Below are 25,945 nucleotides of genomic sequence, written 5' to 3'. Positions count from 1 at the left end.
ACACATCAACACTAACGGACCACTGCATTACCTGTATCCCCTTATGCAGCCTTTTGAAAACTTTGTGGAATGTTTGCCATTCCATTCCCATAACTGTGTGTATATACTTTCTGAGTATTTATTATCACTCTTTAAGCATCAAAGCAGTGGGTTTATATCCACAAAATTAAGTGACCAAAGGAACAAACAGGGTTCTAGCTGGGGTGTATCCACACTGCAGAACTGATGCAGATTGGACACCACTTTAGCTGTCATGACACTATCCTACAGAATCCTGGATTTGTAGTTTGGTGAGGCACCAGAGCTCTATGACAAATACCCCACCAAACTACAAATCCCAGGATTCTGTAGGATAGTCATGACAGTTAAAGTGGTGTCAAACTGCTTTAATTATGCAGTATGGATACACCCTTGAACTATAAATTTGTGCACTACAGATTGGCCAATTTCACTGCTCAGGTACATTGAGCTATGTGCATACTGGATGGTTTGTCCACTTTTAATACCAGATTCAAGTATCTCTAGGCTGCCAGTTATGATACATACAATCAGATATTTTGCTGCCCGTGGTGATGAACTCTGACTAGACCATCAGACTGGACTGGATCTTTTAATGTCTGTGATGGGACAGTGTCCTTCACTGCATGGAGTATCAGACTAAAAGGTACAGGGCAGATATAGAGAACTGTCCTCTGACAGTTTGCTACCAACACTCCCTCCACTATCTGCTGTTTGAAGCAGCTACATCATTTTGCCTAATGTTTGGACTGGCCTGTCACAATGCTACAGTATTAGCTACCATCGCAGCATACAATGTAGCTGTGCCCAACCTGTCTTGAAGGATGCCATGTAGGTGCTTAGTCTCAACTCCATCACTATCTTCCTCCATGTGATGTGAGACTCAACATCTTTTGGTGATGCAGTCACATTTTCCAGCTACGTATGTTGACAGTGGGTGGTATAGCTAAAGTGACAGGATTTTTCTGTTTAAAGTTCAAACCATTACAGGATTGGGATATAAAACAGCTGCAACTTTTGTCCACAGATTAACTGTATGAGACTCAAAAGATGGTAAACAAACACATTGCTCTAACACAATAGTTAAAATATTGATAGCAAAGGGGAGGGGGTGAAAAGTCATTCTTCTAATGAAGTTTTTGTTTTGTTTTGTCTTGTTCCTTCGGGCTTCAATGAAAAAAACACACACCATTAATGAGAAACTTTAAAGGCTTGTTAACAATATCCTTTCATCAATCAGAAGCACTGTCAGTGTGTGGAGCTCATGTCAATTTTCACCTTACCACACAGCTACCATTTCGGACTTCCTTATCCACTCTCCAGCCCTAATATATAGATCCTTGTCGGGCCAGACTTGAAGGTGATGGAGCCCAGACATTCTCCATCTGTCTGCAGCTGGTGCCAGTTCGTCCAGAAGATTTTGGACTACTGCCCTCAGTCACTTAAAGGCACATCAGTACCTGCATTTTCTCCAGTCCTTGGCCTCCAGCTTTTAACTGCCACCTACATGTAATTTCACACAGACCAGAGGCTGGTCTGGATCAGCATTCAGCACAGAGCTCATTTTAAACCTTAATGTCTCCAAAGCTGATAAAGAATAAAATTGATGTTAACTTCAGCTTCTTAAATACCAACTTCTAAATCAAAAGCCTTCCAATAGAGTGGGGAATGGTGGGGGTGGGGGTAGAATATCATTACAACATGCACAATAGCTTACCAAGGCAGAAACAATTAAACATCCTATAATGCCTTTGTGCTACAGAATGTTTTCCTATTTTTAAAAAAGAAGAGAGGAAATTTGGCAACACAGTGATTGCCAAAACTTTTAAAAATTTCAGGATAGACTTTCTGGGGGCAGGCGGAGGGTTTGAGGTTCCTTTTCCCTTATGGAGTTAAAAAACACTTCAAAGAACATAGGAACCCTGCTTTTCTCATGTGCTGTATTAAACATATTTATTTATTACTCATACACTATGTATGCTATTTGGAACAAAAATAGCACAGCCTTTTGACATGCCATGAAGCTGCGTGGCCAATTTGCACATCAATGTTCCTGAAATATCCTGCCCACTTTAATGACTACAGTGAGCACTCAGTAATATTTTCCAGGTTTTAAAGCCAGTTCCAGAAAAACAGGAAAAGGGCCAACTGCGATAGACAGAAGATGCTTCTAAAGAAATCCTGTATAATACGTTTCTATTAATTTTATTAAGAATGTAAGAGCAATTACAATTGCATCTGATTGTCATTCAAGGAATTTTACATCCCTGTAAGGTTTTTTATGGTGTAATTACTCATGAAACAGTGAATCATATGGGGTTCCCTTTGTATTTACTGTAGGCTTGCGGCAATGTCTTTTTAAAATGGATTTTATTCTTACAGTAAATTGATGCCTTTCACAATACATGAAAAGAAAAAAGAAAAGAAAAAACCTCTCCAAACAAATATCAAACATGAAAAGTTCTGCTGCCACTTTCTAAAGTTGTTATGTTAGTGTTTGCAAAAATGTTGTGGGAAATAAAAATGAAAAGTAATGGTTCATGTTATTTATCAGGAAACACACTTCAAAATCTTCCCTTTGGCTTTAGTTTGCTTATACTTTTATCATATTGACTCTACTAATATTACTTGCAGTCCTGAAATGTACTATTTCTTGCTACCCAAACTATACCTTTAACAGTAGACAGAAATTAAAGAGAGGTCCAGAATTAGATATTTCCCCCTTTCTCCCATCTACTCCTGCATGTAAGCAGAAACTTTTTGGGTGAGATTCTGCTTGGTCTATTAAACTGAAATCTCATACTAATTCCCATTAGACTACTTAACATAAACAAGAAATATAGATGGCAAGATTTGTGTCTCAATCCAAAAAGTATTTCAAGCACTGTAAATGACTGGCTATTTAAGGCACATATCTATTACATTTATATTCCACTTTTCTTCCAACATGTAGCCCAAACAATGACTGTAGAATCCCCAACCAGGCTGTTTCTCATTCTCACCCAAACCTGTTCAGAATTAGGAAGGTGGTGACATCAACATACTTGAACCTGAGAATAAGGCCGGTTGCATGCATTCTGAGATATTCCTGAACTACAAAGTCCCTTTACTAACACAGAGATATAAAGCATAACTCCTAGCTCAGAACTGTATTTTGTCTTCCAAACAAAATATTGTACCATAGGTCCAGTAGAAAGAGAGAGAGAGAGAATGAATTACACAACAGTGGGGTTCAACAGTGTTACAATATACTGCAATTTCGATACAGAGTGATTGTATCCTTGGCTCAAACATTTCTCCTCAGTTGAGGTTTTGTTTAATACACGTTTTGTATGAATTGAGTTGGGGGGATGGAGGGGCGAGAACAACTCATTGCAAAATTCAGTTTCTTCCATGGTCAAGGGCATCTATTTCATTATAAATGTAGTTCCACCAAAACAAATATTATTTTTGAATCTTTCATTATCTTAGTCTCTGGAAATGGGCTAAAACAGCATGTGTTGGTATTAGATGCTGCCGAGCCAGCTGTCGTGCCTGGCTGCACAGTGTCTCAATGTCAGCAGTTCAAAGCACTGCAAGGCTGAATGGAAGGAAACTTGATAGGTCAGTGGAACCCTATTCCAAGGAAAAAGAACATAGCTCTCTTGTTTCCAGAGTTTTCTTTAATTCATTTTGTGGGTGCATGTGTGTGTGTGTGTGTGTGTGTTTATGTATATGCACGCACGTGGACCCTCTGTATACATACATATATATTAAAAATGTATTTACATGCATGTATGCATTTTCATAAACTATACTATGATCTGCCCCCATCTAACTAGGTTAATTCAGAACTAGTCAATTAGATTATGTTTTTCTTTTTGCGAGTCATAGCTAGAGCTTCCTAAGATGATGCCAGTTTGCTGGGGGTGAAAACCCAGGGTGTGTGTGTGTGTGTGTGTGTGTGTGTATGGGCAAATATCAAGACTTATGACAGGGCATAGACAGTGAACAGAATGTGTGTTTTATACAGACAAGTGACAACACAAAAAGGCCAGACCAGCCTTTTTGGAGGGGTGGGATAGGGTGGGCTAATGCAGTACTGCTCATCTTTCTTTAAAAACAATAACAACAACAACAACACTACAGCATATAAATCAGTATGCGTTTCAAATTCACATGAATGAGTGACAAAGATTACAAAGGTGCCTGAAACATCATGTTGTTGTGTGCTTGAGTTCTCACTTGTGTTGTGCTAAGCATTTTGTTATGGTGAGCAGCCAGTCACGCCAAATTAAGGATACTGCACACTTATTAAGACATCTTACAAGAGCAGGAGCATTATCAGCACACATAAAGAATGCTAAGATCACACATAAGCAGCATTGTGGATTTGTCTCTTTCCATGAGAACCCCCTAGAGGTTCTGCTATCACAGCCCTCTTCATTAGTGGTCACGCCAAGTTGTAGTTTGGGCATCATTAGCAATCTCTGAAATCGCTGGCAAAGGAAGGCCATTCTTCATCTTACTATATAGCTACAGCACCTCTCACAATACATATGTGGGATGAAGATTGTAGGCCTGTAATACTACTAGACAGCTAATTCCTAAGGCAGACAGTCTGAAGCACTGCAAATAAGGCAGCTCAGAGATTTCAGCTCCGCTGTTCATTTTCAAATTCATTCTTAAACAGAAGGGAAAAAAGTAGTGAATGAGCATCTCCTAAACATATTGTAGAGCGCATGAATCTAAATTCTTCTGAGCTACAGTGCCCTCTGTTGGAACACACACTGACAAAAGAATATGCAGCTTGGCCTACAACACAAAAACAAACATTGAGATGCCAGCTCATAAAAATATGCTAGTCAGACAACAAAGATTGCTACCTTTACAGTAGTAAATTGCTTTCTATAATCATTCTGAATGATTTTTGTTTCTTCTTGACCATTTTGCCTATTATTGTACCCAACATAACTTTGTCACTTTGCGATAAAGTAGAAATGGTTTCTGATTACACCAGCTTTCACCATGCTGGATGGAATTAGAGCAGAATGTGCCATTTCTATAACACTGTGCATACAGGAAAACCATATCCCCTATATCAAGCAGCCATGTCTTCACACCATAGCATTATACTAGCTACTGTAAGATGTTATGCTGAGAAAAATAAAAAGGGATCCAAGAATAGTGTATGAAAATCTAACCTTCAGTTTTAAAATCATAAGGAAAAGATGAGCAAAGGAATCACTTGACAAGAAGTCAAGGCATGGCTGCGCTTTGACACACTGTGCCCTCAAGCCAGGAAGATATAATTATATTTTTGGGATTCCCATTAGTAAAAAATACTCTGAAGACAGCCAAGAAAAAGTCACACCCTAAAGTTTTCAACAAGGGTGTTTTCTGCACATTACAGAAAAAATAGATCTGACCAAGTCTGATAATCTGGTTTCTAATGTGGTACAATTTGGATGCATTATTCTCTGAGCACCTATATTTATACCTTCTCCAAGCACTTTGCATATTGCTGGAGCTAAACATATTCTAAACAGCTACAGTATTGTACATTGGTATATTCTTAGCAAGGGAACGAATCATGTGTGAGATGAACAAATGTATAAAGAAAACAACACCTGAAAGTGAAATACTTGCAAAAGGGGGGAAACTTAAGAGGCATCTGCAATTTTGATTGGTATTCTAACATCTATGGAAAAAACACTCAAACATATTACAAGGCTATATTTTTATCTTGAGTTTTTGCTGACATGCACAAACCACTTGAGCCTTGCTTTCATGGTTTATACTGCCACCAAAAACCATTGATAAAATACAGTCTTATATTGTACAGTGGGGTATAGTTTATTTTCTCGGTATATTGTACCCTGTATTTTATTTATACACACAGCCAAATTGTACATGCATAACAGGTTTTATTAATGTAATTCTAATATCTAAGTAACACTACATTAATAGAATAACATAATAATTCTTCTTAGCAGTGAGATTTCTAGGGCAACATCTATTTGAATGTGATATAAACAGAGCAATCAGTATTTCCATGTTACAATTTATGATTCCCATACTGAAAATTTCAGTTTCTGGTGGTTTGTAATATTTTACTTTTACTGACTTCTTCTTTTTTTTTAATAACCAGAAATTTTAGATACAGCATCCTTTGGCTGACTATATATATATATATATATATATATATATATATATATATGATTGCAAAAATAAAGCTTAGCTCTTGCTTCTAGTAGAAGGGAGTATTGTATAACATATGTGTAAATGTGAAAACTAAATAAAGCCAATGCTAAGCAAAAGCCATAATCACAGCTGATCAGAAATACGGTTCTTTTAAAGAAAAAGAATTAAACTTCTAAATTCTGGCAAAATGTGTCTGTAGTTCTGCTGAATAATTTTATAAAAACATTTGTTCTGTCATTAAACTACTTTATCAGCATCTATTTTTCTGCCCACACGAAGCAATGCTAATGGAGACAAAATATTTTTATTCATATCTTCTGAGCCATCTACAATGATCTGAAAAGAAAAGCTGTGAATAGGCAATTCAATAGCTGCTTCCTTTTGAATGGTTTTTCAGTGTGTTTCATTAACAACTGTTTACGTAAAACATCATTTCAACAGTTCAAACATCAAAGAAAACAGGAGAATCTTGGGCACCAAGCCTGGCAGAGGTACAAGCTTTTCAATCTGGACAAATACAAATCCAGGCAGGAACAGGGGGAGGTGTGTGTTGAAGCTTATGCATTTAATTTTGCTCTCTGAATACACGCAAAGGCTGCGGATTCCCGGCTGTCCCCTCTGTGAGCCAGATGCTTCCTTAGAGGGGCAGTTGCATCTAACATTTGCCATGCCCCTCCCACTCCCTTATCCTTGCTTTAATGGACATTAAAAATAGAACAAAACAGCACTAGAGATGGGAACAAAATACATGCACAACAGGCACAGTCCGCTGTACTCATTCTGCTGTAAAATGTAAAAACAAGAAAGGGCATACAAGCTGTATCCCCTAGGACACATTCAGCTTTTTTAATATAGTAGTGCCACCACACATTTCGCTTCGGATGTTGTATTATATTTATATGTCACTCAAATATTTACCATTTTCCTGAATTCTACTGTGTGTTCTGAAAGCTTGTTATAAGCCAAGTATCTCTGGTTATGTGTTGTGGCTGTATAACAGCTGTGCCTGAACTGCATCAATATGCTAACTTTTCCTTCTGAAGCTTCTCATGTGACAAAAGCCACTCTTTCAGATGACTTCCTCCCGTGTAGTTGCCAGTCTGTCCACCGCTGCAAATCACTCTGTGGCATGGTATTATAATCGGGACCTGAAATAACACACACAAAGGAAAATGAGGCTTCTGAAATCTTTTGCCTTCCCCTTTGGAAATACCTTTCTTGGAGCCAACTTTTATTATCCTCTTATTAGCATAAATCTCACCCAGCAGACCCTGTTGGGGGTTCAATGGGGATGGAGTTTTCCATAGAACAGAGAACCACTCATGAGTGCAAAAAAATACACATGCACACCACACACACACACACACACATTTCACTCAGGCTGAGAACAGGAAATAATCAAGAGCCCAATCCATTGATTTCAGAGCCATCAGGGTGAACCTGCCATGTTTCAAGCTTCACTGTTTGCTTCAGTGGATGGGCTTCTTGTTGAAAGACAGCACATTGTGTCCAAGCACTGCATTCTGTAACCCCTATCAATTACTGGTTTGGCCAAGTGGATGGTGAAACCCTAAAGAAGGGGCTGTACTTACTAAATCAGTTTATTAAGAGAGGGAGAGTTGGAAAGGAGCTGCAGCTACCAGAGATAAGGATTGGGTCATTTTCACCTTAAATAAAGCACTAGGATTTTCAATTATGCATTTAGGTGGGCCAAAAGGGGTACATTTATCACAGCATAATTTCTATTATGTATTTTTACCTATTTTGTATCTTTTATTCAGTCTTAAGTTCATGCACTAAAGCAGCACATGGAAGAAATAATGAAGCGGAAGGGAAAGGGTGAGGGCAAGCATAGGGTGGGTAGATGAACACACTGCCCACTGCTGCATGCCATGCACAAGGGTAGTCATGTGAACATGGATACTGTGGAACAACAACACAAAAGAAAATTGGCTGTCTTCAGCGGTGTGGAAGGCGTAACACTATCTCAAAAGCAAGAAACTCCATAACACAGTTCCTCTCCTTGAAGAATCTCTGGAGTAAAAAGGAAGTTCTAGCATCAGAGGAAGTAAGCAGAGAGCTTTCCAGAGACCTTTGCTCATGTTATTGTTATTCATCATATTTATAACTGATGTGAAGCTAGGGAAGAGTGTTAAGGGGAAAAAAACAGTATTATAATGCCCAAGCAGAAATTAATGGTGTGGTTGAATTTAGAATGCTGTGTACATTTCTGCTTTACTCATCTATAAATACACACCTGGAGAAATAATAGAAAACAGAAAACAGAATTATGGAATATTTAAAACTGTTTTGTATCAGTTTCAAAAGACTTACTGTAGGTTGTAGAGATGACTATGCAGACTATGTCATTTCATTTTTGAGGGGCTAACATAACTAAAACCAGCTTTTTAATTGGTGCAGATACTTTTGGTGTATTTATTGTCACTATTGAAACAGCAACTAACTATGGGATGTTAGTGATGTTGGAATGATAACTGCAGCTAACTATTTTTGAAAAGTTATTTTTCAAACTTTGGCTTGCAGCCGCAGGATCTAATGTCTCTAAAAGAGAAATATTTTTAGATCTGGAAAGCTGAATGTACCTTGAGACAATTCTCAGGTCTTCCAGACATTCCATGCAAGCCTTCAACATGTTTATTTCAAACCTGAATCCACACTGCAGAAATAATCCAGTTTTACACCACTTTAACTGCAAAGGCTTAATGTTATGTAATTTTGGGAATTGTAGTCTGATGAGACATTTAGAGGCTGAACAGGCCAGCTTGAAGCTCTGGTGTAGGGGCAGTGTGGGGGTGTGGCATTTTGACACCACGTGCCCCGACACTGGCATCACACCGTGTGCCCAACTGCACGATGGGGGTGTTATGGAGCTCTGTTGGAGCAGGGTTTAGACACACTGCACCAAAGGAGCGTTGAAAAACTGCTGCCGTGGTGGCAAGAGCACCTTTTTGCTGGTGCTAAAAGGAGTGGCATGTTGCCATTCTTTTTAGCACCAGCAAAATCCTGGATCAGGGCCACAGCATGCAACTGCTGTAGCCCTAATTCAGTGATGAAAGGAGTGGAAGGATGCTGCTTCAAAAGGGCGGTCTCTTTTGCCACACAGTCTTCTCTGTTGGAGAGCTCTTGTGCCACAACAAACTACAGTTCCCAGATTCCACAGTATTAAGCCATGGCATTTAGTGCCAAACTGGATTATTTCTGCAGTGCGGATGCAGCTCAAGTACCTCAAAAGAGATGCCAGGTGATTCTGGGTGGCCTTTTCTCCCAGGCTGCAAAAATTCATGTGGTACTAGAACCCATTTATAGTTTTAAAGGCTGCATGAACCATTCTACCAATTTTACAGATCCCCCCTTCCAAAAAGAATTCATGCAAATTGTGAAATTCACTAGTACAATATGTGTTGATAGGCACTAGTGCTGATGGCTTTAAAAAAGAGAATAGAGAAATCCAAGAATGATAGGTCTTATCAAGGCCTATAAGCCATGATAGCTAAGTTGCGTAAATTACTATCAGTTGTTGGGAAAGCAACAATGTTGAGAGAGCAAATGCCTCTGTATCTTTCTCGTAGAAGTCTTTGGCTAGCTAGCTAGCTAGCTGCTGTGGGAAGAGAAACTGGACTGGACAGGCTGGAGACTGATCCATCAGTGTTCTTCTTACATTCTTTCTATTCAGTTTAGAATTCTGTAGTGAACCAATTTTTCTAATACGACATTTCATTCTGATATACAGGTGCTACATATACTCATATCATATAGAGAAACATGCACTTCCTCCCTAAAAGGCATACCAAATCAAGAATAATATTGCATTAAGAATTAAAAATGTTCCAACATTAAAATGTGAACTGGACTACAGTAATTGATAAGAGTTTAACAGTATCTGTGTTGTGCTGATGTTGTGTGCCTCCAAGTCACCTCTGATTTATGGCGACCCTAAGGTAAGCCTATCAAGGGTTTTTTTGGGCCTGAGAGTGTGACTCATTCAAGGTCACCCAGTGGGTTTCCATGGCTGAGTGAAGAATTGAACCCTGGTCTCCAGAGGCATAGTCCAACACTTAAACCACTACTACATCATGCTGGCGCTCAGTATCTGGCTTTCATCAGTTCACAGCCCTGTTTAGACAAGCATTCTGTTCCAATAGTAGCCAACCAGTTAGCTATGGGAATTCTGCCAGCATGACACGAGTTTTGTAGCATTCTCCTACTCATCTTTACCAGAAACTGGTATTTGGAGGCATCTGTTAGCATCACCATAATATATGGCCACGGGTACCTCCATCCTTCATGAATTCGTATCCCCCCCCCCCGCCCATTTAAAGCTGTCCAAGCTAACAGTCATCTCTACAACCTACAGTAAGTCTTTTGAAAATCTGTAAATTATATCTACTTGATCAACCACAAGCCTGTTAATACTCTGCAAGAACAGGCAGTGAAGCAGGATTTCCTCTGCAGAAGCCATGCTGATTTAGCAAGACTTGCTCTTCTCTATGTTTTACATTTTTCTTTAATTATGTTTTCCATCAATTTTCCTCGAAGAAAAGTGATGGAAAGTGGCTTGTAGTATCCAGGAATCTTAGGATCCCCTTTTAAAAAATGTTGTTATACTGGCCTTTCTCTAGTTTTCTGGTAGCATGATTGATTTAGAAACCTCTTATATTTTTAGGAGATTAGAAATTTCACATTTCTATTTTTTAAAAAAATTTCAATGGATACTATCTGGCCATAATGATTTGTTTATTATCCATCTATCAATAATGTCTGAAATTGTTATCTCTTGACATTGTTATTTGCTCCAGATTCTCATTTTCACCTCCGAGAAACATTCATTCAGGCAAAAGTATCTGCCCTATATCTAGATGTAAGGAAACCATGTGGCTTCTTTGCAATCTACTTGCCCCCATTCAGTTTCCCTTTAACTCTTCTCTTACTCAGTAGTCCTTGCTAGCTATTTTCCTTCATGCAGTGCACCTAAATAATCTTTATTTGTTCATCTATTTTAAAAATAGACATATCAAAATCCCTTGTGCATCCCTTATTACCTGGTGGTATTTCTTTTATGCATATGATGTGTCATGAAGCCATCACAGATAAATAGCTTAAACTATAGTTAAGGCATTTTGGACAATAGCCTAAATTCTGTTAGATTAGATGAGAGGTGCCATGAAATGAATTGTGAGTACAGGTATTTCAAAGATATCTGGCAGCTTACTGTTCAGTAAGTCAAATTGGATGGTCAAACTACTCATGATCACAACAGATGTTTCTTTAAACATAGTTCTGCCCAAGTCATATGTAATGGCTTGAAAAGGATGCAGAGAAAGGCTTTATACATTTCCACTTTCGTACATGTTCTTACCTGCAGTTCATTTCAAATCTCAGTGCCATCCCCTTTGTTTCAACAAACCATACCCTGCTATGGAAGTAAGAAAAATAGCCGAGGAAAGGGATCTAGATTCTGTATATCAAATGATATCTTACCCTCATCTACACAGGCTTAGGCTGAATCTGCACTGCAGAAACAATGCATTTTGACACTGCTTTAACTGCCATGGCAGTTAAGAGAGCTCTGGTGCCACAATAAACAACAAATCCCAGGATTCCACAGGATGGAGCCATGGCCGTTAAAGTGGTGCCAAACTGCACTATTTCAGCTTTAAGGAGATGGACTAATGCCATTACAAAGAGTTTAGGGCAAAGCACTGGTAAAGTTAAGTGAATAAAAAAGTCATGACTGATGGAGAACAGTAAGTAGTTCCCTTGCTGAAATTAATGAATTTGTTAGAGCAATCGTTTTTCTCATTTTTGCAAAAGGATTTTGGCCCAGCATAACAAAGTATTGTTCCAAACAAGTCCAACTGTATTAAAACTGTGGCTTTTACCACAATAATTGTAAGAGGAAAGTACAGTGCCTTTCCACCACGCTGCTGCGTTTCTTTGCACATATTTAGTATATGTGCTCTATTCCTGTGATAAGAAGGTTTAACAGGTGTATTATATCAGAGTCAGCACAAATACAGCCTGCTTCTCATGATAACTACTTTTCAAATCAAGTAACAAAGTAAATGTGCCTACAATCCCCATAACTTATTAGTGGATTTGTTAACGACTCTCATTGGGCAGCCCTAAATGAGTTTCCTCTTGTATTGCCAAATTCTGCCTTTTGGAAGACTGCAGTACATGCTTTTCAGCTGACTCCAGCTCTTCCTGAAAATATTGTTCTTCCCGATTTTCAGAGAAAATGAATTTTTAAAAAGAAGCTTATACAGTGAAATGAGGGGAAATTATGGGTAACAAATGAGAAATAGGATAATGGATATTATGCACAGAATATGCAATGCTATACGAGGTGCCATGTTTTTTCCTGATATAGAACCTTTCTATATTCACAACAGTGGCAATGCCACAAGCAAGCTTCTTCTGTACATACATTACATTTATCCTGGAAATCATATTTGGATATGTTCAACCTTACATTTATCATTGCAGAGTATTTTCCATATTTACAGTGCCATATATACCAGAACTATATATATGGAATAACCAGAGCTCATAGAAGTTATTCTGAAGATAACAATGACCAGATTCCCTTATTATTATTATTATTATTATTATTAAACTTTATTTCTAAAGCACTGTAATTATACACAGTGCTATACAAAGTCGGTAAAATTAAAAAGTATATAAAAGCCTGCCCAAGGCGTACATTCTAAGATAACAATAAAAGAGGAATAGATAAAATTACCATATAGAAAAGAAAAAACATATGCTTGGGGAATTCTGGGAGTTGTGGTCCAAATACCATTTCTAATTCCAGGGATGCATTGTGTGCATGTATGTGCCTAAATACTCTAAAGGCACCAGTAACTGACAGATATTGGAAGGTAAGCAGGGCAAAGCCTTGGTTAGTATGTGGATGGCAGACTGCCAAGGAATACCCAGGGACTGTAGGCTATATTCCAGAGAAAAGAACTGGGAAAACCATGCGAGTATTCCTTCCCTAAGAAAATCCTATGGAATGCATGGGTTGACAGGTAACTTAAAGGAACAAGGATTATGGTTTCTTTTTGCACATCCAAATTGGGCAACTGCAATGTAGGATAAGAAGGAACACTGTCTAGGACACTTGTATGTGATGCGCTTTCTTTACAGCTACGTCCTGCACAATGCAGACTACTTCTGAAATTGGATATTTTATATTGGTTATTTTGTTGTCCAGGTGGAAAGATTTACCTAATTTGCAGGCTGCATCAAACAGGACTATAATGACCAGATCAAGGGAAGCAGTATTGCCATTCTTTTCTGATTCTGTCAGACCCCACCTGGAATTCTGTGTCCAGTTCTGGGTACCACAATTCAAGAAGTATACTGGCAATCATGATCACAGACAGCCATTAGGATAATCAAAGGTCTGGAACCCATGCCCTATGAAGGAACGACTTGGGAAGTGGGGTAGGTTTAGCTTAAAAAAGAAAAGACTTAGAGGTTAGCTATCTAACTGAAAATATGTTAAGATGACACAAGCTTATTTTCTGCTGATCGTGGTTCAAATTACAAGAGATTTTATTTCAACATGAAGAAGAATTTCTTTACTATAAGAGCTATTTTAGAGTGGAATAGACTGCCATGGAGTTTGGATTTCTCTCTCTCTCAGAAGTGCTTTAGTTGTATATTCCTGTATGGCAGAAATACATCCACAATTTACAATTGGGTAAAGTCATATTTTAGCTCAATACTTTGAAACTCTGGTGTAATCACTGGCTGTAAGGAAGACAGCCAGCAAGACTATTATTTTATGATGGGATTGTTTTCTCTTATGTGTTGTCTCTATGTTTGGGTAAGGAGAAGACATTTCATACAATAACTGTTTTTCTCCTCTAGCTTGATGTCCCTCAGAGCTTTTCAAAATCCAAATAGGTTGGGGTGTAGCTATAAGGAAGGAGCAAAATGAGGATATTCCTCTCCCAATAAAAAAATTGGCCTCCCCAATGAAATGTTCCCTCAGTCTCCACATGTCCAGAACTGCAGTAACTTCAAGAGCTTTTAGAAATGCACTTTAGGCATCCAAAGAAAAAGGGCAGGCAAAGTTCCCAAGAGAATGCTGTGAATATAAGCGTTCTAGGTGTGAACGATTGTCAGTTTCTCACTCTCTGCAATACTAGCAATTTGGGGAGTGAAGGAAAATTTTTATAGGGTGTGTGGGACAGAATTCCTATTTGAGAGGGCAAAGCCCTTATTTTGCCCCACTATAGCTACATTTCTGGAAGGGGGGCCTTTCTGACTGACTTGTGAAGGTTGTTTTGAAATAGGCTGCAAAAGGAAGAAAGAATGGTCTGAAATGGATAGGTGGGGATTTGTGCCAGACCCAGACACAGTCTGATGCATGGCTCCTTCTTTGCAGTAGTGAAAAATGAAAAAAAGTACTACAAGTACTACATCATGCTTGCAATTTAACAATATTGATCACTGCCTCATTTTGGTTTAATTGTGGTGACAATATTTAGCCAACTAAAAATAATTAAATGCACTAAAAATTTATTAGAGCCTGGAGGATATTTGGGAGGGGAAAAACCCACTGCCAACGACTTCTGCTTTAGAGCTTCAGTTGCATTTAATGCAATTTTTATCAATAACTCAGCAGCTCATATTACTCCAGCTCCATTGAAATTTTCATGCTGGGAAATCTAATTCATCCAATACACGAATCCATCACTTACAGCACCTCCTTCTCAAATGCTATAAAACTTCCAAACCCATAGATTTGTCTCCAACAAAAATAACATGAAGGGGCCTTCCAATCAATAATAGAATCCCTCTGATTCTGGTACCAGCTGAATATTTTCTCCAACTTTGTTTTTGTTCTTCTGGGTAGAGACCCACAAGGGAGAGAGCTTGTTTTCACTCGCAGCCTCATCAATACCTAAATCCTGGTGAACAAGTGACACTGAGAAGCTGTAATCAATAGCTCCCTCTGCGTTTTTTCTTCTGGTCAAATGGTTCAGTACTACTGACAGGCCTGACACTTAGAACATGATGCTAAATCTTTATCAACAGCCAGCTAGGTGACTGGCAGAACAAGACTCAGGGTGGTCATTAACGCTCATGGCAATCTGTGAATAAACTAACTCCTCAATAATGTGTTTGTTTAGAAAAAGGTGAGGAAAAAAAACTCCCTGCACAACATATTGATTGCTTTTGAACTGCATTTAGCAATTTCAGTCTGAGGATGGAACAGAATGTTCTACAACTGTGATGCTCTGCTTGTTAGGGGTTTTCAATTTGATACAGCAGAAAACTGACCATCCTATTATACTGGCTGATAGGCTGAATAGTTACAGAAAGCTGCCAAACTGTCAAAAATAGATCAGTGAGGCCATAATGGAAACAGCTGAAATATCAAGTTGTAACACACAACAGAAATCGCACTTAGAAAAAAAATCTTTCAGTTTGCTCATGTCCTATCACTTTTTCTCTCCCCTGCTCTCTGATAGAAACAAATACTGTAATATGAACCAGCATGTGTTCCAGTTTATTGCTGGCCACCTAAGGAATTAATGCACAACTTAGTTTATGTGTGTGCCACATTCCAAATCAATGCTTCACATTCTTCTCTTAAATGCATAATTACTCTATTCAGTCCTGAATGTTTTAAACATTTTGATGGAATAACACACGTCACTTATATCAGATCAATATTAGCATCAGGTTTTAGCTTGAATGATAACACAAGCATATAGAATGGGTACAGAGTCAGTCAATGAGTGAGAAAGAGAGGGAGACAGAATACTGTGCAGTTACTGTTCATACTCACAGACTACTGAAGATACCTTATTTAAGTCCGAGAAGAGTCATTTATGATGGTCTTGGACTAATCAGCCCAACATTCCCTGGTCCCCATGGGTCTGTATGATTTCTTTTTGATCTTCCTATACTATTCTAACAAGATTTTTAATTGAACTTTATGGGGTTCCCTTTGAGGACTGCAGCCCTCACAATCAATCTAAATTGCAGTAAACTATTTGAAGTTTTCCTTCACAAAAAGGTGAGCCATCACTACCATGTCCTTGGTATAATTTAAAGCAAAGATGTTGCATCTCTCAGCTGTTGCCAGCACCTTTTCCACCTCCTAATAAAGTTGAAGGTCAGTGTATGAATTATGTGAATCAAACTAACTACAAAAGGAGACCTGTGGAATGCACACTCCAAAATTAAGTGGGTAAGACCTGCAGAATGAAAGCACAACACCTGAATTAAAGTGACAGAAATGCAGACATTTTAAAACTGATTCTTAGAAACATGACAATTTCAGAGCTTTTAGAGGTCACATTTTAAAAGGTGTATTTTATTACTTATCAGAGCAAATCAAACTGGGATAAACAGCTGTAGAAATTGTAAATACAGGCATTTGATATACACTAACTGCAGTGCATGTTGTGAATAAACCAAATGCTTTGTAACAGTTCTGTCATGCATAGGCTTGCTAAAAATTAGTACCCAAAAATAGAATAATGATGTGAGAAACCATGGGTTCCATCCAGTGTGGTCACACTGTACTTCAATTAACAAAGCTTCTGACAAAGAAGCTCCTTTTTCCAAAGTCCTTTTCTCTTCGCCAGCCCATCCACTTTTTCTCCCTTTCCTCTGTCTTGCTGGATGTTTATTGAAACAGCCCTTGAATTGGGAGGATGGTGAGGGACTGGAGAAACACAAACTTTAAGTTGCTATGTTGCACAGCATGTCTGCAGTGAAGAGTGAAATAAAGCTTGAGCTGGGAAAGAATGGGATACAGTCAGCTCTTAGTATCCACAGGGTTTCTGCATATACAATTTGAAATGTAAACATACATACATACATGTTGTTGTCTGATTTTGTTTCTGACTTATGGCTACCCTAAAGCAAACCTATCATAGGGGTTTTTTGGCAAGATTTGTTCAGAGGAGGTTTGCCTTTGCCTTCCCCTGAGGTTGAGAGTGTGTGACTTGCCAAAGGTCACCCAGTGGCTTTCATGGCTAAGAAGGAATCAAACCCTGGTCTCCAGAGTCAAAGTGCAACACTCAAACCACTACATATAAATCCAAAAATCAAACTCTGATTTTGCCATTTTATATACGGGACATGATTTTACTACAGGCAAAGAAATAGCTGCTCCTTCTAGTGAGTGAACAGCAAAACAGGGAGAAAGAAGGGTGAATTAGCTTGCTTCATCAGCTATACCTGACCTTCACAATTGTTAAAAAAAGGCATAGAGCTATAGTTTAGCCATCAAAATGGAAATCAGAACAAAAGCAGAGGCTAGTGAAAGAAAATAATAATAATATCTGGATGCATTTTGGAAGAAACTTTCAAGTGGTCTGTAGAAGGCTCTTTTTTTTTTTTTGTTAACTTACGTAAGGCTTTCCTGATCTGATCGTTTCATTTCACATGTGCATGCTGCTTTGAATAAAATTTTTAGTGAAACATGTTGAACTATTTTTTTTTGCATTGTAGAGGCCTAAATAACCTGAAGACACCAGATCCTGTCTGATCTTGAAAGCTAAGCAGAGTCAGACCTGATTAGTACTTGGATGGGAGATCACCCATGAATGCCAGCACTATAGGTTATATTTCAGAGGAAGGAACTGGCAAAACCATCTCTGAGTATTTCTTACCTAAGAAAACCCTGTGAAATTTGTGAGGTCACCATAAGACAAGTGACGTGAAGACCCATATACACACACAGTACAGAACAGAATAGCTATTTATTACAGTCATAGATAAGAGTGTGGGGTGACACAGCATGGAAAATTTGAACCCTGACTTTATTTATGGTGAGACCCTGGATTTCTAGCTTCTATTTCTGCTGCTGTGCTCTTACTGAATTCTGGCAAAATCATGTATTTAATATGGGTTGGATCCAGAGCTTGCCCCAGTGGGATTCTGAGTTCTGCATTCCACTCAGAGGAGCCCAGACAGCAGATGGGGAGAGAGGTGATTTTTGGCAGATTCTTTCTTCCTTGCTTTTCCCCAGAGGCAGCTCCCCGGCTGTTGCAGACGGGACATTCCAGAGCAGATCTGAGGAAGAGAATGTGAGGCAAAGCAGGTAGACTGAAGCCAGAGAGAATGGTATTCTCTGTCATTCTGCTCATAAAAATGTCCCCTTATATTAAAAGATTTGTGGATGGAAGAAGCCTGGTGAGGGAAATTCTAACTCCAACCCAATAGTTTTACAGACAGGTATACCTCAGTTAACAAAGTGGGATTTACTCCTGGGCATTACTCCAGAAACTTTGATAATAAAAGCCAGAAATAACACGAAAAGAGTAGGGATAATTTTTTATATCACCAGCACCACCACCATCAATAAATAAATAAGGAAAAGAAAAAAGAAGGGAAAAAAGAGAAGCTTTAGTTAAAGGAGTTTAAACCAAAACTAATAATATACATAGCCAGCGTGACTTAGCAGTTGGAGCACTGGACTACGACTCTGGAGACCAGGTTTTGATTCCCTGCTCAGCCATGAAACCTACTGGGTGACCTTGGGTAAATCACATGCTCTCAGCCTCAAGGGAAGGCAATGGCAACCATCCTCTGAATAAATTTTGCTAAGAAAACTTCATGATAGGGTCACCTCAGTAGAGAGGGAAAGACACGATCAAATGCATTTTTTTTAAAAAAGTAGTTTTCAAGTTCTAATAAAGAGTCTGCTCTTGGGACTAAAGGTGAATTCTGATTCAAATTCAGCCCTGGCTATCTATGACTTTCTCTGGACTACAGTGATGAATGACTGGCATCAGTGACTCATTCACTTTATGATATTAGTACCAGATGATCAAAAGGCTGAAGGGGTTTGCATCAACAATTGTACCCAAATGCTTTTAAACACTGCAAAGACAATCCATGGTGTGCACACCTTAGGAGCTAACTTCCTAAAGAGGAACATACTCTCAGATGCAAAACTGTAGCAGCACTGGAAGGCTGTTTCTTCTTCTTCCTTTTCTCCACCTTTGACAATGAAAAGAAACCAGTAAGGTCATCATAAAGCTTTCTGCCAGCACCTAGATAACTTCACACTTACAACATAGGTCACAGTCATAAATGTCAGCCAATTCTCATGCCAAGGTAATAATCTGAAATTAAAAAATATCCAAGGCAATAGTCAGACACACGTCACTGATGGGGCAAAAGGGGCTAAAGTGCTTTATAATTATATCCCTAGGACTCCCCAACTAAAAGGCCACATTCTACACTGCTTAAATTGGTAGAGATTTATAACCTTTTGTGGACCCATGCCACGAAACACAGAGACAGAGACTTTCTGACTCATTGTGCAGATGAGGGTGGAATGAGCCTGGCACCTGAAATCCAGAACCAGATACGCTGAGGATCCAAGGCAAACAAAGCCCTCCCCTCCCTCCTTCCAACTGTCATCTTCTGGCCTTAGAGGGAGCAAAAGGACAGGCCCAATGCCATTGGGCCCGGCCTCGATTAAGAAAAAGAGCCCTCCCTCTAGTCCATCTGCCTTGGTCCAGGCCTCAGAGGGAGAGAAGAATGCTGGACCTGATCCCCGCCACCATTCCCTTCTCATATCTTTTTAGATTGTAAGCCTGAGGGCAGGGAACCATCTATTATCCCCTCTGTTGTAAGCCGCCTGTATTCTCAGTGATTGGATGGCATATAAACAAATCCTATTATTATTATTATTATTATTATTATTATTATTATTATTATTATGTTCCTTCAAGAACACTGGTGGGATTTTTCCCTTCCACACTGTACGAGTTCACATTAGCTGAAGAAGTTTCAAAGGACTGGGGTCTGGGTGTAGTACTTCCAAACCTTTCATACTGTCACATGGACAAGAGATTTCACTACCGAGTTCTTAAAATCTGATTTTAAAAAATGTGGGGGGGGGGGGGGGGGAGAAAAGAAAGGGGACTAAATTTGTATAGGTTGACACATTAAAATAAATGCAGTGCTCCTATTTCAAATAAATGACGGGGAAATAAATTATATTTAAACTGGTTTATCCATTAATGCTGATTAAAAACACTTACTGACCTTATAACTCATAGCAGAGTACTTTTCATAGCAGATATATTTAATCTAATGACATTTAGCTCGCAAAAGCTTTCTATCTAAAACCACCATCTTCCATTCACTTTATTTTAACGTCGACGTGGACTTACAGGGTTCCTTCTCATTGCTCCTCCCACTGCTCTGGCAGCTTTGCTGTTGCCTGCCAGGTCTGCTAATTGCTTGTAAGAAACTGCCTCTCCAAATTTCACATCTCTCAACAGGGTCCACAACACTTCTCTGGTGAATGAAGCTGAAAGGAAAAGGAGAAGAAAAAAATATATGAAGAAGTAACACACTGTTCAGAAGCCTGACTTTTTTTTTTAACCAACCAAGATAAAAATAGTAAAGAAGGCTGACATTTAAGCTAGGGTACGGACAGCAACATTTTCTCTTTCGAATTAGCACAGCAATCGGTTCTATTATTGTGTTCTATATTTAAATTCATGATTATTAGAGAGTGCGCTCCAAGTAATTGATCACTATTAAAAACGCATTCAAGGCTTTGATTTTCCTATATTTTTAATTTGCTTCCAGTACAATTATCCTGTTAACACATACAATGTGCTTTCCCATTAAATTGGCAGAGTATAAATTAGCATACAGTCAAATTAAAAAAAAAGAGTGGGTGGGAGGATGGTGGGACTAACTAGAAATACTTATTTTATAAAGCTGTGGTATCTCCTAATTTCAAACTTCAACTGGTCACATTGGAAAAGAAGCCCTAGAGTAAACAGAGTATATTAACCCGGCAAACTAAATACTTTTAATCGTTAGCAAAGGCCTCCAAGCTATCACTCAGCATTCTAGAAATTAAAAAAGAAAAAGAAAAAGGGGTAAACAACGACCAGCTGTGGTGTCCCTGAATATATGCTGCATATTAAAATGGGAAAGTCTCATTAGAAACTGAGGACTTGTTCATTTTCTGTCTAGTCACTCTTGATTTTCATATGGTTGGTAATAAGGCATGGAGAGAAGCAAAATCACCCTTTCATGTTGCTGCAGCCTGCACTCGCCTACGCCCCATGATAAATTCGCCTTAGGGGTGCCATAAGTCGGAAACAATTTGAAGGTACACAACACATACACACTATGGTGATTAAAAACTACATGGGGGTGACTGGATATGGTTCAATTACACTAGCATAGAAAAATTATTTTAAAAAAATAGACCAGCATAACTAATGATGAATCCTAACATCCAGAAGGTCATATGTTGTCCACTCCTGGATTACAGAGAGAAAAAGGAAGCAAACTGAGAAACAATACTTTCCAGTTTTTCTTCAGGCTGAAATACAAGAGATCACTGATGCACCTATATTGTCTTCCGCTAACCTAGAATTCAGAGACTTTGAGCCTCTACAGACCGGCATTATATGCCAGCATGGGGGCGGTGTGGGGGCATGGCATCCACATGCTGGCCGCTCCCAAACTGTGCACCCAACCACATGGCAGGGGGGGCTCATGGCACTCAGTTGGCACAGCGTTTAAACACACTGCACCAAAGGAGCACTGAAAAGCTGCCGCTGCAGCTACAGCACCATTTCCACAGCGGGAAAAGGAGCCGCTTCTTGAAGCTTCTTTTTGAGACACAGAAAGGCCAGATTGGGGCTGTGGCATGTGGTTGCTGCGGCCCCAATCCAGCGAGGAAAAGGTTGGCACAGGCTGTCTGTTGAGCCCCATTGTTGTGTTAATCTAGAATATCAGTATGCAAAGGAATATTGTAACACCTTTAAGACTAAATTAGCAAAATAATTTGAAGCATGAACTTTTGTACTCATTTTACGACATCTGATACATCTTCTTTTGCTCAGTTAGTGTCAAAGGTAGTACAAGTTCCCTTCCTATAAACTAGGAAGAGATGTGGGTATGCTTTAAACATTACAAGAGTCATGTAAGAGGTTCATCTCACTTAACTGGTAGCAACTCTGGGGATGTTCATCCCACTTAGTTGATGTAGTATTTAGAGCCCCATAACCAAGAAGGTTGTGCCAAGAAACCATGTTCCTGGAGAAAGACTGACTGTCTATGTTATATGGACCCAGACAGTGTCCACAGAAAGCATGCTAAAGTCTATAATTTGGTCTTCTCAGACAGACCTTGGGGATTAAGAGAAGTAGGCATACTATAGGGTGGGTGCAGATATAATATTCAAAGTCTTGACTACTGTCAAGTTGACTTTGATTTATGGTGACCCTATCTATCATCAACAGCCCTCCTAAGTCTTGCAGTCTCAGGACCTTGGCTTCCTTGATTGAGTCTACTCATTTGGAATGTGGTCTTCTTCTTTTCCTTCTACCTTACCAAGCATTACTGTCTTTTCTAGTGAGTCAAGTCTTTTCATGAAGGCAACTTCAGTTTAGTTATCAAAGAGATGGAGCTTAGAATCACAGAATTGGAAGAGACTGCAAGGGCCATCCAGTCTAACCCCCCTGCCATGCAGGAACTCTCAATCAAAGCATCCCTGACAGATGGCCATACAGCCTCTGCTTAAAGACCTCCAAGGAAGGAGACTCCACCACTCTCCAAAGGAGTGTGTTCCACTGTCGGACAGCCCTTACTGTCAGGAAGTTCTTCCTAATGTTGAGGTGGAATCTCTTTTCCTGTAGCTTGCATCCACTGTTCTGGGTCCTAGTCTCTGGAGCAGCTGAAAACAAGTCAGCTCCCTCCTCAGTATGACATCCCTTCAAGTATTTAAACAGGGCTATCATATCACGTCTTAACTTTCTCTTCTCCAGGCTAAATATCCCCAGCTCCTTAAGTCATTCCTCATATGACATGGTTTCCAGACCCTTCACCATTTTAGTTGCCCTCTTTTGGACACGTTCCAGTTTTTCAACATCCTTTTTAAATGGTGGTGCCCAGAACTGGACGCTTCTCCATCTTCTGCTTCCAGTTATGCAGACTTTTGATTTCTGTATTGGCCATCAAGTGACATCCATGTATAGTCACCTCTTTGTTTGCTTGAAGAATGTTTGTGATGAACAAATTGTTGGTCTCGCAGAATTCAGTCACTCTCTTGCTTCACTTCTTGATCCTAGGCCAAATTTTCCTACAGTCTTTGGTTCTGCTCAATTTCCTACTTTCGCATTCCAGTCACCTCTGATTGAAAACAAATCCTGTTTTTGTGTGGGACCAGTTTCCTCTTGGATTCCATCACAGAATCTTTCAGTTTCTTCTTCTTCTACCTCTGTAGTTGGAGCATAAACTTGGATTAAGGTTATAGTGATGGGTTTTCCCTGAATTCTTGTTGACATGAATTGGTCAGACTTTGCATTATATCTTCTGATTGCTTTTGCTACATTTCTTCTCACTATTATGCCATCCCATTTCTTCTTAGATTTTCATTTCCTGAGTAAAAAACCTGAAATTTGTCTCAAAATGTCCCATTCCTGTCCACATTAGCTTGCTGAGTATCACAATCTTTACACATTCCATTTCTTGTTTTACTATGTCTAGCTTCCTCTGATTCATCCTTCTCATGTTCCCTGTTCCCATAACTCCCTCTTCTCACATTTCCTGCCCCCCTGATTTATGCTTCTCACATTTCCATTCAGACTTTCCTTTCACATCAACAGCTGAATGCCCTTTTGGCTTGAATCCAGCTGCATCATTGGCCATAGGACTACAGTGGGTCCTTGGTATACCCGGGGGATCCGTTCTGGACCCCCCTGCATATGCCAAAATCCGCGTATGCTCAAGCCCCATTCTGTCCAATGTGCACGCGCGCTGAACTTAAGAACAGTTGTGCCAGGTCAAAGATTTATCAAGTGCAGAATTCTGTTTTGACAGTGGCTAACCAGATGCCTATGTAGACGGGAAAAGATTTTTGGCTCACTATTACTTAACAGACACACACCCCACACATTCCCCTCCCATTCTCCTTTCATTATTCTCCAGAACTGCAGTGCATTTAGAATAACCAGAAGTTGATTTTTGTGTGAACTCATATGGATCCTGATACTCAAAATATGTTTCTGGTTCAGAACCCTTCCGTTCAAAATGTATCTTATTCTGCTTGGAAGATCTCAAGTTGTTCTAGTGCAACGCATACTATATCTCTTGATCTGGAATTGTGCCATCCCTGTGATTCTGCCTCTACCAGGTTTTTGGTCTGCCTCTTAATTCTTCAAACAAAGACGAAAACACTTGCACACTACAACTCTCAAAGTATCCAAACTGGGCAAGTTGAGCCAACTATGGATCCCTTCCTGCCTTCTAATTTAAAGGCAATGTAAATGAAAAACCTCAGGCTAAAGTAGTAACAATGTTCATTTTTGAAGCCCACAAAGTGAGATTTTCAAGAGTGGGGAATACTTTTCTATTCTAGTAATTTTTTAAAAGGTATAGAAAAGAATTCTTTCTTTGTTCTTAAAAGGGAGCCACATAACTTTTATGTTTCTTTTAAATAAAAAACCCACTTCTTAACTGAACAGAACGATAATCACTTCATTGAAAAAAAAATCTGTTTAGCCTTTATTATAACATTAAGCAAATTAAACATCAGCATAATCCAGGTGATACTAGAAAAGGGTCATCAAAGAAATTAACTTTGTTGTTCATTAATTTACATGGATTAGTAGAGGGCGAAGAGATATCAAATCTGCTCTAGTTTTTATGATATAATTTCAAACTGTACACCATTTGTGGCACTAGGGTGACTTTGGGGTTAATCAGACTGATTTGTCCTTTTAATTGCTTTCTATTCAAAGAAAATTCATTAGATAATGTTCTCTTCAAAATTCATGAATCAATTTAACTGAAGAAACCATATTAACAGCTTTGGGTTCATTAGCACATGGAGTTGTGTTACTAGCTGATTGCTAGGAGAGTTTCCTTAGGCAAACAGATTTTGTTTACTGTCATTCCTTTCAAAAAGCCTATTTGAAATCCAACTGTAACAAAGGGGTGAGTCGATTTCCCCCACTCCATTTCATCACTTTTCCCTGGTTTGACTCTGACCTGAGAGCTGCTCTGCCTGCTTTTGATTTTATAAGGGTGAATTTCAATAATTAATTCTGGAACCAAAAGGCCCTTATCAGTTTGCTCTTGACTTAAGCTTCCCATCATTTCATGGGACACATTATTGGGAACTGCAGTCTCACAGTCACCCACAGCACCCTCCCCTTTGCCTTCTCCTGGCATTTCAGCTTCCACATCAGGTTAACAACTCCTCTGGGCAGACAGCAAGAGTGTTTTCTGTATAGACCATCAGTGATGTGCCGCCACCATAGCAGAAGCTAACTGGAAGCAAAAGCTGACAGATTTTATAACAGCGAGTAGCGTGAAAATGTTAGCCTCAGGAGAGCAAAGAGGAAGAAACAGAGGGTAGGAGCAAATGGGGCAATGGAAGTACGTAAGCAACACTGTCCCCAAGGATCTGTATTCAGATTGGTGCTATTCAACTTGGTCTTTAATGATCCGGAATTAGCGGTGAGCAGAGGGGTAACAAACTTTGTGGATCACACCAACCTATTTAGGATACTGAAATCTCAAGTAGATGCCTCCAAACTAGTAGAAATTCGATTATTTTTAAGTAAGTGCATGACTGGGCAACCTTACGTTTCCCAATGTCCCTCAGAAATTACAACCACTTCTTGCAACTACCTCTCAGATCTTCCCATTTCACTACTATTAAGGGTAAGGCTATGTAGTGATGACTGTCCATGTTCCC

At 39.2% G+C, this 25,945-nt stretch overlaps 1 protein-coding gene across 8 annotated transcripts in view; it reads right to left on the bottom strand.

Moving 5' to 3' along the window:
* Positions 1 to 5,988: 5,988 nt before the first annotated feature.
* Positions 5,989 to 25,945, bottom strand: part of MGMT (O-6-methylguanine-DNA methyltransferase) — a 257,446-nt gene continuing 237,489 nt past the window's right edge. For 4 of the 8 annotated variants that reach the window (XM_089510149.1, XM_089510148.1, XM_089510151.1 and 1 more), the window contains 3 exons: positions 20,385 to 20,524; positions 19,141 to 19,200; positions 5,989 to 7,349 (listed from right to left, as the gene is read on the bottom strand). In XM_089510149.1, the coding sequence (XP_089366275.1) occupies positions 7,218 to 7,349; positions 19,141 to 19,200; positions 20,385 to 20,524 (332 nt within the window). In that variant the 3' untranslated portion in view covers positions 5,989 to 7,217. Of the gene's footprint in view, positions 7,350 to 16,540; positions 16,988 to 19,108; positions 19,201 to 20,384; positions 20,525 to 25,945 lie in introns of those variants that run through there. The other 4 variants (XM_089510154.1, XM_089510155.1, XM_089510150.1 and 1 more) reach the window with 4 other exon arrangements.

This window comes from Sceloporus occidentalis, unplaced genomic scaffold, assembly GCF_023333645.1.
Source record: "Sceloporus occidentalis isolate IW3139 unplaced genomic scaffold, rSceOcc1.0.p SCAF_2, whole genome shotgun sequence".
Taxonomy (NCBI): Eukaryota; Metazoa; Chordata; class Lepidosauria; order Squamata; family Phrynosomatidae; genus Sceloporus; species Sceloporus occidentalis.
Note: the sequence above shows the minus strand (reverse complement) of the source record. Positions and strands in the feature narration are given on the sequence as shown.